Below are 18,555 nucleotides of genomic sequence, written 5' to 3'. Positions count from 1 at the left end.
GGCCTAGAAAAATTTATAGTTATAATTAATCGAAGGGATCAATACATGTTCCCATGTTTCAAAATCTTGCGTTTTGTAATAAGTACTATATATAGATAAAATACATAAAAATACACATGTATTTATCCTAATGTAAGGATATGTTATATATGTTCATTCATCCAAAGAGAAAAATGAAACACGAACTAAAATATTATTTTGAAAATGGGATATTAAAGATCTCCAAAGATCAAGTGCGCGCTTTAGCCGTAGTCGTCGTCCCGAAGAAAAATATTATGATCGTATCATTGAGTTTACATACTCTTCCATTAACCAGATATCAAATTTATTTTAAGTCGGAGAACCTATAAACAAAACAAAAAAAAAATAGTTATGATTGAGTTGTTCACATAATAGAAAACCCCAGTGGGTCGGTCAAGTATTAAGAGGGATCGGAACCCCATATCTTTTTACAAAGTTACACGCAGTTTTCTTGAACAAATGTCAAATGCTAGCTTAGAGAGAATTGTCAAGATTGAGATTTTGATTTTGTTCAATGTCAAATGCTAGCTTAGAGAGAATTATTCAAGTCTATATATACAACTCACACGGATTTCATATTACAGACAACTAACACATCTATATCCTTCACTAGACGAGGCCAACCTTAGTGGGGGGTGACATTCAATGATGGAACCAATATTTTCAATTAAATCAGTGGGTGAGGTGGGGGCAAAAGATGGTTTGTTCACTAGCTGAAAAACACATACAAATTATTATTATTTTATTTTTTTTGGGGAAAGGGGACCCTTCGTCCATTCGTTTTCTGGATTTCCCATTGCCAATACAGAAATTGCTCAATAAATAAATTAATAAAAAAAACCATTGCTACAATATTCGAAGATTAAATTAATCGAGCCTTAATATTATGTTGATGTAACATCAATAAAGAACAAATTAATAATGTTTCAATCAGCTCATGTTATGACTGGATAACTATACGATGACATGCATGCTATATATACACACATAAATATTTACATTGACAGTAGGCCTATATAATTCATCACTATTTTTTGATAACTTTAACTCGACGATCAATTCTGAAGCGCGTATAAAAGGCGTTAGGATCATATCTATACATTGTAGAAGTATTAATCAAGAAAAATTGTCATTTTCGGATGCGAAATACGATATAACTTAATTTATCACTCCATGCATATGTATACATATATTATTATATATGTGTGTGTGTGTGTGTATGTATAAATCTTGTACATCAATCCTATGGAAGACATACTTTAGTTAATATAGCATTATTATTGATTAGATAGCAAGGAACGAGTGAAGCGGACGTACGTGGGGTCATTTATTTAACATCAACATGAAATAATGCAAGTTGTTAGGCTTAATTTCAGTCGCACCAAACCTGCCATGTATAATTTAAGAAGTAAACTCCTGCAGAAGAAATTTATGATCGTGAGAGTTGAGACAATGAGAGTGATTATTGAAAAGGAAAATCACTTGTTTGGCAAAGAAATTAATAAAGTGGGATAAGCTGTTGAGAAAAATGATACTGGGGTTTCTTCAAATTGCTAAAACCTCTATTGAAAAATTAATATATTATGAGCTAAAAGTCTCAGTACTTTTACATTTGAAATTAAGAACCCACTTTTAAAAAATAGCTAGCTAGAACAATATATGAAAATTTAATGAGATACAAACTTTTATATGTTATAAAAAAGATTATAGCTAAAAGCTTAAAACCCCATATTAATTAGACCAATTATTTAGGTACATGATTTCTACATGAAACTATGTCGAACTGAAATGCCCAAAGTCCAACATGGCATTTTGAATATAATCGAAAAAATAATAGATGTTTGTTCTTCCATCTTTTATAGTAAAAATTTTATTTTATATGGAGATTTTGCTAAATTTGAGGGAAAAAGAAACATATATATGTTTTTAATAATATCAAAAGATAACTTTCGATTTGAGCATTTTGATCTTTGATATAATTTCATAAACATGTGCTTAAAAAGCCGCAAAAAAATCTAAACGGGGAGTTTTAAATTATTTCAAGAAGACGTAAAATGGGGATTTTACCTTATTAATTTTCAAGTTTAAAAGTATATGAGCTTTTAGCACATCTTTTTCTGTTTGTGGTTTTATAGAAATTTTTGAAAAATACAAGGGTAGCTTTTGCAATTTACCCATAATAAAGTAGGAAATGTGGATAGAATGTGTAGTGAATTGGGAAAGAAGAGCTGTACCTTTGTATGGGGTGTTTGCCTAATGACTAATGGGACTTTGAAAGAATAAGGGGAAATGATGTTGATTGGGTGCAGTTCTAGCTAATTCATTATCTATAATATTTCTAATTAATAAATTGTATCTTTTTAAAACTTTTAAGAATCAATACGTTCGATAAATTTTTATTGGTGTTATACATATTGTTACACAAAAATGTTACAGAAGATTTCTTGTTTTTCTAACCAGACGAAAAAATATATTTATTAAGATTTTTAAACGTATTTATTTCTATATATATATATATATATATTAAGACGAAAAAATATATTTANTATAAATCAGCTCTATACATCTCCCAGAAATCTGTTAAATTGTCCTCTCGTGCCCAATTTCAAACAATCGTTACAATTCATGGAAATATATGTTGATGGTGAAGTATAAATATATGGGGAGGGACATGATCAAAAAGGGGATTTTCCCTTCTTATTCTTCTTCTTCTTCTTCTTCTTCTTCTTTTTTTTTTTTTTTAACTTTCCCCCACAATTTTTTGTCAGCCTTTCCTTATCTCATCACAATTGAAGTTCAATTTCTTTTCATCTTTTTAGCATTGTCAACATCAAATTTTAGCCCTACTCCCCACAATATACATGTTGCAAAAGATAAAACTTTAGCCCTTTTTTCCTCTCCTTCGGCTCCCACCACCTACATGTTTTTGCAACAAAGCATGATATATTAATATACCATAATATCGATCGGGACATCAAATCCCATCTCTTAGCATACATTAAACTTTATCAATTATGAGATTACGACTGCAAATCCTACCTCCATAAAACCAAATTAGGTTCTTGATTTAACTTATAATGTCATCATTCTACTACATATATAATTTGAAATCGATCAAAACTAGGGGTTCACATGGTCGATTTTTTTCTGGTTTGTGGATTTTTAATCAAGGTCGACACTGACTTGAACTTAGGTCGATGGTGGAGTTGACAACTTTATCTACGAAGAGTGAAATTACAATGACAAATTAATGTTGGTATGGGCATTAATATTGTTTTTAAAATGTAAAAAAGTGCAATCTAACACCATACTTTCTATTAAAATGTACCTTTTTTTTTTAGTAAAACCTGCTCCACCCAAATCAGTTCTCTCTATGTATGCATGTCTAGTGAGCTGGAAATCTATAACTTGCATCTGTCATGCACAGAACGGCAAATCATAACTTAATCATGTCTCTTGGGCACATTTTCTATCTGATATTTGAATGCCCCATCAAATGGAAAATAGTTTTTCTTGGGTAAAAATAAAATTTATGCATAAACATCAATAATAATATCATTAAAATAGTAAGCACAGAAGAAGTATTAATAATAATCAATATGAAAAGAAAAGGTTGATAATTTTTTTTTACAAAATTTGATTGGGTTCCATCCCTAACCTGATCTTCACGAATTAGTAAATTTAATTAAACAAATTAAAAAAACTCTAGTTTATCTCAACTACCTCATGGGACGAGCCCATGACAAAAATTTAATAGCCAGCTTATTCTATTATATCATAGATGTATGTATGTATACCAATCTTTCTATATTTCTTAAGAGTGCGTATCACGATTTTCTCACTCCATACGTCCCAACTGAAACCCCAAAAAAAAAAAAAAAACACACACACACACACACACAAACAATAGAAATATAAATCCTTCCAAATATGCCACCAATTTGTTCAAACCCATTCCACAAAATGGCAAACCATGCCTTACTTTTCAACCTCCAAAGAACTAACACGAACAAGAAATCGACAAAATCCTCCTCCGCTGGCGGCCTTTTCCGTATGTTCAAACTCCTCCCCATGCTAACCACCGGCTGCAAGATGGTAGCCCTACTCGGGAACCGCCACCGCAAACCTTTCCTAACCGATAAAGCCACCACGGGGACCCTATTCGGATACCGCAAAGGAAGACTCAACCTTGCCATACAAGAAGATCCACACAAAATGCCAATCTTCGTGATAGAACTCCCCTTGTCAACCTCCGCATTCCACAAGGAAATGGCATCGGATATTCTTCGTATCACCCTGGAAAGCGATACGAAAACTCAGAAGAAGAAGCTCATGGAGGAGTTTGTGTGGGCCGTGTACTGTAATGGCAGGAAAAGTGGATACTCTATAAGGAGGAAGAATATGGGTGATGAAGAAGTCCATGTCATGAAGCTTCTGAAGGGAGTTTCAATGGGGGCCGGAGTGTTGCCTGGTTTGTATTCCGACAAGGAAAATGGAGATGGAGAATTGAGTTATATCAGGGCAAGATTTGACAAGGTTGTGGGATCCAAGGATTCTGAATCGTTCTATATGATCAATCCGGATGGTGGAACAACTCAAGAACTTAGTATTTTCTTTGTCAGATCCAATAAAAGCTTGTAATTAAATACCGGATGCAATTAATATTTTCGTTTTTAATGTGTTCTTCTTCCTATTCCTTTTCTATCATTAATTCTTCACTTAGGCCTTCTTTGGTTAGAGTTTTGTCATCCTTCTGCTCTGCTTCAAATCAATATTTAAAACCATGCACATGCATGGTTTAAATTTTCATTGAAACCTTGAAATTTCGACCCAAATGTCAAGGTTTCTGATCGATCCTACCGAATTCCACACCAAGATTAGTTTTTGAAAAGTTCCGTCGAAAATTTTGGAATATTCATGAAAACTAAAAAATGGGTTTGATCCTCGTGAATCTCCTGGTATTTTCTATCAATATTAGAATTACATAATCTCAAGAAAATACTCTGATATTATATCTTTGATTATCTATTAAAAAACTTTCTATTTCAAGTAGGAATATCTAAATTTTGGTATGTGGAAATACAAATAGAATGTGTCTTTTTGTAAAATTTAATTTTTTGGGCTTTAGGAATGCAAAGATAAGTATTCAGATAGCTTTTTTGCCTCTGTAACGGGTCAGGCCCGATCCAAGTATATTTAGTTTAAACCCAATGCGTTTTCCAGAATCGGGATTAGACAAAACATGCAAGTAAGCTGAAATTTATGAAAGTTGCTTCATATTAATGTTCTTAGCTTCTGCGAGCATGTTTGCTTGAGAGACACTTGTTGCCCACACATTCTGCATTCCAGCCACCGTCATATCCAGTTCACACAAGCGTTCTTCCAACTGTTTTGTGGCACTTGGATCCATGAGGTTTCCCACAACAGTCTGCAGCAGACCAAGATAACCGAAATTCTCAAGCTGTTCAAGTTTGTTGATAACCAATATTGGTGGTCTTGGAAGTTTAAATACATTGAATGAACAGGATTTGAAAAAACGAGACACAGAAACAGAATGACAAAAGTGGCGAATATGTGGCTTTGAATTGGCTACAGTTTACCCAGAATTTGCTGAAACAAGCAGTACTGCCAATCAAGCTTAATCATCATAGCTGTTTATTAATGTGTTCGAGTCAAAAGAAAATGTTAGGTCTTGACAAGAGGAAAGCATAGCTCCGTATTTTTTTGCCACAATTCTCTGACGCCGCTTTAAAATTTGCTTTAGGCAACCCGCTGTCGAGCTACATGGAAGCCATGGTCTCCAGTCTGAGATTTGGCTGCCGTTTTTGTGGAAGAAATGTCATGTGAAAAATCGTCACAATCCAAACCAAGCAAGGTCGCAGCCTTCTCAGAGTCGACCCAACATAGCAGGAGGACGACCCATCGTCTACATAACAAAGAAAACAAAAAAAAGAATATCAGACACATGAATTGCTTTAAGTGGGGTTCGTTCAAGCACCTTCTTCTTCTGAAGATCTTCAGAGTTTTAAAACTTTTGTATTTTTTTTTCCATTGTCAAATAAACACAATTGTTTTCAACATTAGAGGCAAATGGTTCAGTATTCAATTCTACTGCACAAACAAGCTCGTAGACTTCGTAATTCAAATGACAGTTTTGAACAATATATTAGCTATTTCACAATCAACGTCCATTACTACCATAATAGGACAGGATAAACACCTAAGACGAAACAAGCAAATGGGATTTGAACTGATAGTGTGGACCTTAAACAACATAAACAGCCACAACCTGTTTCGTCAAACAAATAACAGATACAACCGAATTAAGTTCCTAATTAAGAACAGATTATAAGATGATATGCATGTTAAAGGAACAAAACAGTGAAAGGAAAGCCAGAAGAAAATTGGGCTTCAATCAGATATGAAAATATTTCCATATAACGTATCACCCTGCAACAAAATTGCATTGGTTTAGGCTCGGATGATTGCAGCAGCTCAGATATTAAAGCTGCAGTAGCCAAAGTTGGAATTGCAAGACTTGGTAAGTCTAGATTTCTTGGTGTATATTTCCATTCATCACTGTACTGTTCATTCACAAAGCTAACATAGTTAATTGTGATGAACGATACAGGCATCATCATGTGCTTGCCTTGCCCACTGCCAAAAAAACGTATATGCTTGGTTACATATCATGAAAAAGCATAACTTGATGTATTAACGAACACACATATTCTTAAATCACTGTGTAACATTCATGAACATACATAAATAGGCCATTTGATTTTCATGAGAAACATTACTTCGATATACCATGCATGAAAAAATTAAAAAAATTGTCGTTACGAAGGCTCTCTTACGCTTTGGACAATAAGAAGCTGATTCATGAGGGAACTAAATGAAACAAATGTGAGACAGAGTGTCGAGTACTCCATGAAATTTAGAGAGAGAGGGAGGAGATACAATAACAAGAAAAGGAAAGAAAGATACCAAAATTAAATCTAGCACATAGTTATTAAGCTTGACTCAAGTAATCAACTGATAAAGGAAACTTTAATTTGAAATACTGATCTCTCGAGTCTGAACAAAATTTGCATGATAACAATAATTAGTACATTCAATTAGAAGAGCGCTGTTACGTTTGCGTGATTGTAGATTTATCTCAGGTATCATCTACATGCCGTGTGACACACTGACACAGAAAATGCCATAGCTTAGTAGAAGAATTCTGTGAAACGTCGCATAGTCCTGGTGAAGCTGGAGGAGTTGCTGTGGCAGAAACCATATTCGGTGACCATAATCCTGGTAAGTCGGAATGATCTGAAGCAAATTTAAATTGAAGTTGATTTTTTGTTTATATATGCCCTATTCATGTGATGCAGGAGGGAAATTACCAGTGACATGGTATCCAAAGGATTTCATCAACGTACCAATGACAGACATGAGGATGAGGCCTGGTCCATCCTCAGAATATCCAGGACGGACATATCGATTCTACAGGGGTCCAAAAGTTTTCGAGTTCGGGTACGGTCTCAGCTACACAACCTATTCCTATAACTTCATGCCTGCTACACCAAACACCATCCTTTTGAATCATCAGTTGATATCAACTACTCGAGCAACCCACGAAACTTCAAACAAGACTAGCTACCTGTCGGTTCCGATATATCCACCAACATTTGTGACAAATTGAAGTTCTCAGCCCTTATTGGAGTTGAAAACACTGGAGAAAAGATATTAACCCGTCAGAAAGATATTGCCTATTATCCTGATCTGGGAAAAAATATTAACCCGTCAGAAAAAAAAAATGTGTTATTTAATACAATGCATAAATATGAGTTAAGAAAAAATACAGTGTGACCATCCACAAAAACAGAGACACAAACATAGCAAGTTCCTTGGAGAAACATGGGCAGCCCACCGCCATCAGGAACAAGAGTTGATTGCTCAGGAAATGAACTTGGATTGTAATCATGAAATGCCATTACAAGACCATGTAATGTTATAAGGTCTCCCTCATGTAACCGATAATCAGAATATGTGGTTCCTGAAGATTGTTTTAGTGCATCAAGTTTGGCAACGCTAGAGTCCTGACTGTCTAATTCTTTATCTGTAGAAGAACGCAATGGGTCGGTAAGATTCTCCAGTAAATTCAGAGCACCGGTGGGAACAATTATCCTGATATTTGTATTCTATATTACAATGTTAATTGGACGGGGGACTTTAATTTCATTGATTCCTCTGTCTGTTGACACATCACTGCTAACATGCTTTTTTCGAACCATCCGTGATCTCGTTTAAGAATTGTTCGTGACCCAAATTTCGTAATGGATAATCGATAGTGAGGGAGAAGGCTATGGTGAGAGCCCGTTTTCGGGAAAAAGACTTTAGAAAGAGCCAAAATCGAGATAACTCATGGTAATTATAGAAAAAGATTAATTTTTTGTGACATCCATGTCATTCTTACTTATTTAGCTAATTCAATGGGATGCCCGACTAAAATGGATAATGAGATATCCCGATCTTGGGTTCTCACTCGAAATTTCTCCTGTAAACTGGCTTTCTCTGGGGTCTTTTCCCTGACGACTTTCCTATGTTCCGGCCCTTACAGTAGCCCAATTTATACCAAAACTCTAAAAATATAAGTACTTAAGTCTGGAAGTCACGAGTTCGAGTGTTGGAGAAGGCGAAAGAAACCATTTTTTTAGAGGTGAGATATTCTATAAGCGACGACACATGAGAAAATCTTTAAAGGAGAAGGCCCCAGATGGAGTTGTTAGCAGGAGAAGCCCTCAGAAAGAGCCCAAGATCGGAATAGCCAATAGTTGTTACATATGTGATCCACAAAAAAAATGTTTCTATACTATCTGAACTCACATATATTTTCTTGGATGAAAAGTGATTCAAAATATTGAAAAATTGATATCTGTTATTTAAGTACCAATAGTTTCAAATTTTATATTATTGTATAATTTTAGAGTATCCGAACATGTATAACAAATATTAATATCAATGACACGTATTTTCTTGGATTAAAATCGGTACAAAACATTGAAAATGTAATACTAATATGTGATATTTAAATATAAACTATTTCAATTTTAATACTAATATATGATATTTGAATATTCAAACAAGTGTAATAAGTTTTGATATCAACAATTTTATATTCAAAATCTAATTTGTTGTATCAAATCTAAATCAATGGGTTCTCGAATAACATATATTAGTATTATAATTTTAATATTTTGTATCGATTTTTATTCGTGAAAAGATATGCAGCTCAGATTGTGTAAAAATTTATTTTGTGTGAATCAGTTAGTGTAGAAATTTTTTCTACAAACTGAGCAGAATCTCATGCAAGTTAGCCCAAAATCTATCCATGTTTATGATTTTTTTTATTAGAATAATGATATATTTTTTTAAAAATAAAACGAAACACCTCTAATTCCCATTCCCCGAATTTAAGACTCGGACCTAAAGATATGAAAAAACCCGCCGAAGCTACTGAATCGAGCTTCGAAGATTCATGGGAGTTGCCCGTCTCTTGCTGCGGCGATTCGAGAACGGCGCATGTAGTTCGTCCCTCTTTCGAATTCGTCGTTTCTTCTCAACTTCAACCGCCATGATCCAGCGGCCATGGATTTACGATCTGAGAGAGCTTGAAGAATCCATTGACGAAAGCACGGTTTACCGACGTGCTCTCAAGTTTCAGCGACCTACCACTGTCAGATTTGAAGCAAATATGCTCAATTCTGCAAGCTTAATTGGCTTTATAAGCGCCCCTTTTAAAAATTACGACACGGCCAGCGGAAGGTTCGGCGTTTATACAAGTCTTAAAGTGGATTCATCAGCCAGAGCTTACCGTGATTTTATGTAAGGAGCTTATTGATTTTCTTTTGTGTGTGTCTGTGTTGTATCTTTGATTGTGCAATATTTCCATTGTCTTGTCCACGTTGATTGCATTTGGAATCTGAGAAAACCAAACGTGCTTAACACGTTGACCAAAAAATTCCATGTTTTCAAAGTGTAGTTTCATGTCCCAAAATATAAGACTGAAAACCGGCGCTTAGATGCTGACTGTTTTAATAATAATGTGGTCTTTCCTTTGTTATTTAAGCTTTTCAGAGCATTTGATTTTTTCCCAGAGTCCAAATAAAATTTACCCCTTTTCTATGGCTTGGGTTGAAGATTTTCGGAGTGAAGTGATATGGGTAGTGGATGGGCTTAACTGTATTTATACATTTGACAGGGTTATGCTTGAGTTTTGGGATGATTTGGCGGAAATAGCTGTTGAGCATCTGAAGCTTAGAGATTTAATTTATGTTTCGGGTTCTCTAGTTTCTTACAAGAAGATGGATGAGGATGGGAAGTCTATTTATCGCCATAAGGTTTGAGGTTCTACTTTAGATGTCATCTGTATGAAACTTAGACGCATTTTTCACTTGAGAGGTAGGATAGGTATTCTTGATTCAGCTCAAGTTTTGGTTCCATGAATTGAGTTATAATTTGAAGTGTAGGTAATCAAATAATAACTCAATCCCACGTGGGAATGATACGTTTATACCACTTGAAATTGGATTGTTTTAATACCCCATGGCGTGCTACTGGCCATACAATGATGATGTAATTAGTTTGCTGAATTGTGAAAGTTGTTTGTTTGAGTGCCCGTATTCTATTTGACCTGTCAATCTATAGTTTCTAAAGATTGATTGAAAGAATGTCTAATCCTTTAGTTGCACATATATTTTTATAGATTGATGAATTTCTTTTCTTATCAAGAAAAAATAATAATAAATTTATTGAAAATTTATTATTATAGTCAGAGAAAGACTGTATTGAAGTACAGCGATGTGTATGCAAAATTAATACCTACCTTCATATGATGTGGTAGGCATGTCAATCTCTTGTTCACCTTTTGTGCATATGGATATATGCATCACACCATCACCTTTTCTTGAATATGGGTGTAATTTAATTCCTGTGCGTCACAAATTTTTTGCTTTTAGGTTAGTGTTGCACAGGTGAATTTCATCGTTCAACATGCTGCAGGCTCATCCTGCCAAAATTCTCTGAAGTTGAAACCAAAAGGTAGAGTTCCTCTTACCTTTTGCTTTTGTTGTTTTTTTGGGAGGCAGAAATCTCTAAGCAGTTCCATTTGGTACTAAGTGGATTTTCTTGATGAAATAATTTGAGTTAGTTTGAAGAAAATTTAGGACTAGTGAAAACTAACATCAGGGTATTGAGTAGTTTTGCCTTGATCATCTAACCTTATGATCAAAATTTATGAGTAAATGGTCACTATATTTTGAGCTAGTGTTGGTGTGGATAAAATTTTTCCCATGTTTTCCCTTTTGGTCGTCTTCTGTCTGCTGCATAAGAGTAACACCAGTTTTCATTTACTTTTGCTAATATGTTTGGGTAGAGCTTGAGAGCAACTTTTTATTCAATTTCTGCTAATATACTTGATTAAATTCTAGAGGGCTCTTGAATGCCTCACAGCTTTGGAGCCTTCAAGAACGAACGCGTCCACACATCACTTCTTCGCAAGTACTCATTACATTTTCTTCTTTTTTAACTATTTTACTCTGTATTTGGGTTAATCTACAGTTACAGAAGAAGAGATGTTGCGGATGCGTAAAGCTCGACTCCGTCTGTGGCAGGTATTCTTCAGCAGCTCAGACGAGTGGTGGGATAATAGATCTAATAAACGGAACCCAAATCAACCTGACTTCAGGCACAAGGATACCGGTGAAGCACTTTGGCTTAAAGACACTGATCCTCCATGGGTCAAAAAGCAACTTTTATTGCACGATTCAAGGTTGAACAAACGAGGTTCTAAGAAACACATCAACGCATTGTCCCATCTTTCTCCTTTTGTTTTTGATGATACACCAGGAAATTGACCTCATGGAGCTCAAATGATACAAAATTGCTGCAATTGGGAGTTCCCGCTTTTGGTGGTTGAAAATCTTTGTGGGGCAACAAATCTGATGTTAGATAGCTGTGCTACTGCTACCCGGTTTACAGGTATATGATATGCCTAAATTGAACACAGACAAGTAACCTTCTGGGGGGAAAATGCGGGAAACACCAAGTACACAATCAAATTTGTGAAAGAACGGTCCCAAAATTAAATCGTGGGGTCTTTTCCTTTGCTTTTGGTTTTTTGTTAGAAAAGTTGTAGAGGGACTGGATTGGACAATCAATCTCACCAGTATATATGAAGTTGAGGCTTGTCTGACCTCGCGCCTGTTTCAGAAATTAAGTCATTTCATTCTCATTTAAATTTTAAAGCATTCAAAATGTGAAACAATATAAAGCTTGAAGATTCGGTCTCTGGTGATGTAGTCGGACAATCTCTTATCAATTAATATAGATAAATAACTTTATTATATATATATATATATACAATGATTATCAATTCATTAATTGTAAGTGCTTCTCTAGCGTATGTTGAAAATTAAAAATAGATGTAGTTTGAAAAATCTCCCGATCAAATCTACACATACTTGTCCATTCCATTTTATATACCAGTTTTGAATTTATCTTCCCCAATCCGCAACCACACACACATCGGAATATAAAATTATTTATCTCCAACTTGAGACCAGAGGGTTTTAACTTTTAACAAGAACTCTCCTGTTTTTAAACTAATAATAAATTATCTACGTTTGTTCAAACATTAAAGTTTCACCCTCCACAATTAGCTGAGGACCGAGATTGCCTTCGAGAAATTCATGATCAAAGTCATTCAGCCGCAGCAAATAATGCTTATTGGATAATAATATGAAATCACATTGGAACCTTCCATTTTTTTCCTTGTCGTAGACAGCCCCTATTCCAACTTCTTTATCTCAATCAAACCACCTCCAAATGCTTTTACTTTTATAATAATAAAATGTCCAAACCTTAATATTTTCAACCAAATCACAAACATCGTCAGATTTCCCGAAAAACACTCGATTACCCAAAATGACGTTCTTTCAGACTGGAGATTTGAACTATTTGCTAGCAGAGCAGCCTGCGATCGTGCACTTCAGGTGGAGCCCCAGCGAGTCTTGGGGCGCAACTTGGCTATTCCTTTTCACCTCTATCTCCACCTACATTATCACCGCCGCCACCCTACACCTCCTCCTCCGCCTCTTCCGCTGCCGCCATCCCGTCTCACTGGGTCCTTTCCCGGCCCTCCACAGCCTCGCTTTGGCTCTGCTCTCCGCCATCATTTTCACCGGAATCCTCCTCTCATCCATCGCAGAGATACGAGACACCAGGTGGTTCTGGCGGCGGTCCAAAACGCCATTCCAGTGGCTGCTCTGCTTCCCCCTCGGCACCCGCCCCTCCGGCCGCGTGTTCTTCTGGTCATACATTTTCTACCTCTCCCGCTTCCTACACATCTTCAAAACTTTCTTCACAATCCTAAGAAACCCACGGAGTTTCCCATATTTCCAGCTCTTCAACCACTCGATTCTCATCGTTATGACGTTTATATGGCTTGAATTCACTCAATCTTTTCAAGTTCTCGCCATTCTTTCCATGACTTTGGTGTTTACATTGGTTTATGGGTACCGGTTCTGCATCGAGATCGGATTGCAGAAAAGCTACTTCCCCTTCTCGATGTTTTGCCAAATTGTTCTGGTGGTCACGAATTTGGCATGGCATATCGGAGTTTTGATTTTGCATTTCTTGAAAGGAGGGTGCAATGGGATGGGAGCATGGGTGTTCAACTCTGTGCTTAATAGCTTTGTACTGTTCTTTGTGTTGGATTTCTATGTAAGAAAGTGTCTCTGCATTGAAAGAGATTTTGCTGCTTTTGGTGTCGAAACCAAACCTCTGACTTCGGAGACTAAAAGCAAAAACACAGTTTGTTTCAATCCAAGAACATAACAAGTGGACGACTCCTTGCCATGTTCATTATTTATTACTAATATAAATGTATTGCGTAAATAACTCAAATTTGTAGATTACTGGAGAAATGTGATATATTTGATTTAGAAAGTAAAATTCAATTTTTTTTTAAAAAAAATTCTCACCACCATTTCCTCAATCTCATACAAATGAATCCAATTGGACAGTCAATTCTGATCTATATCCATATCACTAAGCGTCTGGAGAAATTTAAAAGTGAATTTGAAATAACTCCAGAGTTTCAAATCAATCATTATCAAAACTTCACTCACATGAATTATTCATTCAAGATGAATTATTCAATCAATCATTTATATTTAAAATTAATTTTTTTAATCAGTCACTTAAATAAATAAAATTCGAGCTCCGTCCGTCTCATAAAATATTTTAAATCTATATATTTATGTTGCAAATCTAAAAGTTATTATTTCCAAATGAAATAACCTTGCTCCCATTACCATAAAAAGATATATAAACTTATGTTTAACCATCTTATGATGATTTTATGCGATTTGGCTTGTTTCTCGTTTCATACAATACTTTTCAATTCAAGCTTTTAGTCTTATTTGACGACTTCGGAAAATGGTGCATGAGCAGACAGAGACGTGTTCTAGTAGAACTGCGACTTTTCAAATTCAATTTATTATGAAACCAAACTGCTACTTTCCTTTCCTAACCTAAGTTACCAAACTATAATTAATTACGTAGATTCTTCAGTTTATAAACCCACATTAATTTATCCATAAATAATATACCAACAAATACAAACAAATCAAGAAGTCTCTCTCACATAACAATATATAATATATTCACGTTTTAAATTTAGACTTCTCTGTCAAGCGACACAGGAGAAGCAGTAAGATGAAATATAAATATCATTTGTCAGTGTTGTTAATGTGATCAATATCTAAATCATATGTTTAGACTTAATTAAACTGTATTTAACATGATTATTAAGATATATTCTCATTTGGATAACAGAACAGTAGTTTCTTCAACGAGCCAATGCCATGGGAAACTTATAGAGACGAGAATTAAACAAAAAAAAACAAGCTGCAAATCAAAGAAAACTTCACCAGAAAAAAAGTCATTCAAATATACACTATATCGCTGTCCTAAAGGCTACAAATGATCATTATTGAAGGTGAAAGTAAAAAGAGATGGGGACCAGTGGACCAGATTAATTGTGGCACATACCAAGCATTTCTGAGTTAATACAGCAGGAAATTGACTCTAGTCAAAAGATACAGACAGCATACATGGTGCACATAAGAAATACATGGAATTAGTCAATAACTTTACGATGCGTTAAAGATTATATAACCAAAGCTTTCAATTTTAATCTAGTAACCTGGACAAAAACAAAATGCGATATGAATAGCACAGGATATAGGACCATAGGTACAAGGCGGACCAAGAACAACCACAATAACAATAAACAGTACCAATCATTGGCCCATACTGAATCGAAACAAAGAAGAAAAAACAGCCCACATGAAAATTGTGAGGTACGGGAATGGTCCTAAGAAGGTCAGTAAATCACGATTACTTTGGCTACCTATATGAAAACAAACCTAATCACAACAGCAAAAATCTTAACGTTAGAGAATGGACAACATCAATTTTCCACTGAAAATGGCAAGAAAACCAAGATTAATTGCAACCTTTTTTTTTTAATAAAAAAGACAACAATTTGGATGCTGAATCGGTAACTATTAACATTAAGAAATAAAGTACTGAAATGTTTATGGAATTCAAAGGAGTCCAGAGGAACAACATACACCAGTTGAAGTATAACAGCCCCTACCCATCCCGTGAAAACTTCATAGCCTGTGATTTGAATAATCAAGTAACAAAGTAGTCAACTAGAATATATAGGGCAAGACTTGTTATTGTTTTTGACACTCTGTTAGTTGGCAGCAGCTCCAAGGCCTCTACCAGAACTGAAAGAATAGGAATCGTCTACATTATTCTCAACAGCGTGAGCAGGCATCGATTCATCTGTACCTTGAGGGTCCCTGTTGCTAAATTGAGCAGATTTCCCACTAAATCTGGTGTCAATAAACCCATTATATCCATTCCCTGTCAGACTGGTGACACCAGTCCACCCATTTAAAGGCATAGGATAAATAGGAGGCCCACTTCCGTAGGGCAACAAACTTGTCCTAACACCAATCATCGCATGACTCCAAGGGCTTCCGGGTGCAATTGGAGGGAAACCATAACCGATTCCTCCATATCCTCCAGGTGAATAACCACCACCTAACATTCCACCTCCATACACGTATCCGCCCACATTGCCATATCCAGAGGGGGAATACCCAAATCTGGTATTGTTAAGCAGGTAATTCCCTCGAGGATACGAATTATCAGTTTGTCCTCTTCCATTACCTATCCTTCCATTAAAACCACTACTATTACTGCTATTTCCATCTTTGGGTACAGCCCTTTTCACCTCCACAAGCTTCCCACCCAATTGGTGAAAGTTCTTATGCACAGCCTCCTCGACAGAATCCTCTGAATCAAATGTAATAAAACCAAATCCCCTCGGCCTATGAGTCAAGTTATCGTGCATGACAACTACATCAGTAATCCTACCGAACTTCTCGAAGTAGCTCCTGAAATCTTCCTCTGTTAGATTAGCTGACAAACCCCCTACAAAAATCTTCTTGGTCCTAACGTGACTGCTGCTCCTACTGTTACTCCTACTATTAGTTCGACTCAGTGCTCTATCATGCTGATGATCACTTTGTTGTTCACTTTTTGTAATTGCTTTTTTCACATCAACCTATTAAAAGAAAAGGCTTTCCACAAATCAAATAAACCCACAGGAAAAAGGTGATATTAGCATAAAACTTATCAACTCAGGGTGATATAAAGCACATGCTACAGTTGCACTTCCAGCTCCTAGAAGTCAGAAGACAAATTTGTATAAGGCCAAGAGTCGTATTTCAGACGTCAATAATGACACATGCTTGATCAAATGAAATAAAAATAATCACTAGCATGTTGCAAAAACAAAATATGATGCAATCGAGGAGCCCCAAATTAAAACTCAAATAGCCTTTTCAAAAGGAAAGAAGAAAGTCGAAGCAAATCCTTTTAATAAACTATAGAGGCATAAATAAAAACTTCAAACCTAAGTATGAAAGATTAGAAACACAAGAAAAAGGTGAAATTTTAAAATAATGGACGTGTGTATGAATGAAACAGAAAAATACGTTGAAGCCGAAAAATTCAAACTTTCCCTTGTCAATAACCCCCAAAAAACACGTGAAAGCCCAAAGACTACCAAAAAAAGTAACAGAAACCGTAAAAGTAGAGAGACTGAAAGGCAGACCGCTCTCCCAAGAATTTCATGGGAATCCTGAAGCACACGATGAAAGGCAGAAGAATCGGAAAACGTGACGAAAGCAAATCCCCTGGGGCTCCCAGAAATTCGATCTTTTGCTATCACGGACGCCAAAACGGTGCCGTATTTACCAAAATGCAGTTTCAGAATTTCGTCCGTCGTCTCCCACGAAATGCCACCGACAAATATCTTGTTCTGCTCCGGATCGTCCATTTTCAACAACTTCCACGATAATTGGGAAAAAAGATGGGGAACGAAACCCTAGTGTGGAGAGCTATAATTTATGAGTGACGAAAATTTTGGGGGGGAATTGTGATGCCAATGAGGAGAAAAGCTTGGAACTTTCTTGCGGGGAGTCAAGTGATTACTAAATAAAATATTAAATTTTGTTGTTTTTAAGGAAGCAGAGATGTGGAATTACACTTTCACCCCTCAACTGTAAAATCTGTTCCTCGAATATGGTTTTATAATTATTGTGTTTTTTTAATAAATAAATAAATTAGATAATGTTGAAAAATAATATTTAAAATGTGTGTATTGAATATTTGAATGTTGAATATTTGAATGTTGAAAATTAGATAAAATTAGGTGTTGAATATTGAAATTTGTGTGTGATGATGAAGGTAATGATGTAATTTAATTTTGGATTATTTGTAAAAAATTTCTATAAATAGATCTCTCATTTGTGAAGAAAATCACAATTGAGTTGAGAGAAAAATATTATAAAGTGTGTAGTGTGATAATTTTGAGAGTTTGAGATTTTTACTTTTTACCGTAAATTTTTATTTTTTCACAACACGTTATCAGCACGAAGCTCTAAAAGTCCTCCATATTTTTCCAAGCTCCAAAACAGAAGAAAAAATACCACCATGTCAAACTTGACAAAGCTCGAATTTGTTGCACTCGACATTACGGGGAAAAATTATATGTCATGGACTCTCGATGTAGAAATGCATCTTGAGTCATTGGGTCTAAGCGAGATCATTAAAGAAAATGGTATATCTTCATCACAAGAAAAAGCAAAAGCTATAATATTTTTGCGTCGACATCTCGATAAAGGTTTAAAATGTGAATATCTCATCGAAAAAGATCTCATGGCTATGTGGAAAGGATTGAAAGAAAGATTTGAACATATAAGGGAAGTTATACTTCCGACCGCCCGTGATGAATGGAATATGTTAAGATTCCAAGATTTTAAGAAAGTCAGTGATTACAATTCAGCGATGTATCGAATAATCTCGCAGCTAAAATTTTGTGGACATGAGGTCACAGAATCG

The 18,555-nt window shown here is 35.4% G+C and overlaps 4 protein-coding genes and 1 long non-coding RNA gene across 6 annotated transcripts; 3 read left to right on the top strand and 2 right to left on the bottom strand.

The window, feature by feature from the left end:
* The first annotated feature begins 3,888 nt into the window (after window positions 1-3,888).
* LOC140968681 (protein MIZU-KUSSEI 1-like) lies at window positions 3,889-4,739 on the top strand. The gene has a single exon (XM_073429715.1). It carries the CDS (start codon window positions 3,952-3,954, stop codon window positions 4,660-4,662), a length of 711 nt encoding a protein of 236 aa, XP_073285816.1. The 5' UTR covers window positions 3,889-3,951; the 3' UTR covers window positions 4,663-4,739.
* A 1,550-nt stretch (window positions 4,740-6,289) lies between these two features.
* On the bottom strand, window positions 6,290-7,270 carry LOC140968680 (uncharacterized). The gene is made up of 3 exons (XR_012173821.1): window positions 7,158-7,270; window positions 6,471-6,678; window positions 6,290-6,310 (listed from the first exon to the last, which is right to left on the bottom strand). It is a non-coding gene; the product is annotated as an uncharacterized lncRNA (long non-coding RNA).
* A 2,188-nt stretch (window positions 7,271-9,458) lies between these two features.
* Window positions 9,459-12,357, top strand: LOC140968664 (protein OSB1, mitochondrial-like). 2 transcript variants are annotated; one of them, XM_073429687.1, is made up of 4 exons: window positions 9,460-9,894; window positions 10,271-10,409; window positions 11,028-11,109; window positions 11,629-12,357. In XM_073429687.1, the coding sequence occupies exons 1-4, from the start codon at window positions 9,548-9,550 to the stop codon at window positions 11,922-11,924; spliced, it is 864 nt and encodes a 287-aa protein (XP_073285788.1). In that variant the 5' UTR covers window positions 9,460-9,547; the 3' UTR covers window positions 11,925-12,357. The 2 variants fall into 2 exon arrangements, with proteins under 2 accessions (XP_073285789.1, XP_073285788.1); XM_073429688.1 differs by lacking the exon at window positions 11,028-11,109 and having other exon boundaries at window positions 9,459-9,894.
* A 194-nt stretch (window positions 12,358-12,551) lies between these two features.
* On the top strand, window positions 12,552-14,132 carry LOC140968679 (fatty acid elongase 3-like). Its single transcript, XM_073429712.1, has one exon. It carries the CDS (start codon window positions 12,994-12,996, stop codon window positions 13,903-13,905), a length of 912 nt encoding a protein of 303 aa, XP_073285813.1. The 5' UTR covers window positions 12,552-12,993; the 3' UTR covers window positions 13,906-14,132.
* A 1,523-nt stretch (window positions 14,133-15,655) lies between these two features.
* On the bottom strand, window positions 15,656-17,655 carry LOC140968772 (RNA-binding protein 1-like). Its single transcript, XM_073429874.1, has 2 exons — window positions 17,267-17,655; window positions 15,656-16,714 (listed from the first exon to the last, which is right to left on the bottom strand). Exons 1-2 carry the CDS (start codon window positions 17,489-17,491, stop codon window positions 15,836-15,838), a joined length of 1,104 nt encoding a protein of 367 aa, XP_073285975.1. The 5' UTR covers window positions 17,492-17,655; the 3' UTR covers window positions 15,656-15,835.
* Between the last annotated feature and the right edge of the window lie 900 nt (window positions 17,656-18,555).

This window comes from Primulina huaijiensis, unplaced genomic scaffold (genome assembly GCF_012295235.1).
Source record: "Primulina huaijiensis isolate GDHJ02 unplaced genomic scaffold, ASM1229523v2 scaffold37775, whole genome shotgun sequence".
Taxonomy (NCBI): Eukaryota; Viridiplantae; Streptophyta; class Magnoliopsida; order Lamiales; family Gesneriaceae; genus Primulina; species Primulina huaijiensis.
This window is presented reverse-complemented; position numbering and strand designations above follow the sequence as displayed.

Coding starts and splice junctions, on each gene's coding strand:
- LOC140968679 (XM_073429712.1), top strand. CDS start 12,994: ATGACGTTCTTTCAGACTGGAGATTTGAACTATTTGCTAGCAGAGCAG.
- LOC140968664 (XM_073429687.1), top strand. CDS start 9,548: ATGGGAGTTGCCCGTCTCTTGCTGCGGCGATTCGAGAACGGCGCATGT. Junction 9,895..10,270: donor AGAGCTTACCGTGATTTTAT/GTAAGGAGCTTA, acceptor TACATTTGACAG/GGTTATGCTTGAGTTTTGGG. Junction 10,410..11,027: donor AGTCTATTTATCGCCATAAG/GTTTGAGGTTCT, acceptor TTTTGCTTTTAG/GTTAGTGTTGCACAGGTGAA.
- LOC140968681 (XM_073429715.1), top strand. CDS start 3,952: ATGCCACCAATTTGTTCAAACCCATTCCACAAAATGGCAAACCATGCC.
- LOC140968772 (XM_073429874.1), bottom strand. CDS start 17,491: ATGGACGATCCGGAGCAGAACAAGATATTTGTCGGTGGCATTTCGTGG. Junction 16,715..17,266: donor ATGAAATTCTTGGGAGAGCG/GTCTGCCTTTCA, acceptor TTCTTTTAATAG/GTTGATGTGAAAAAAGCAAT.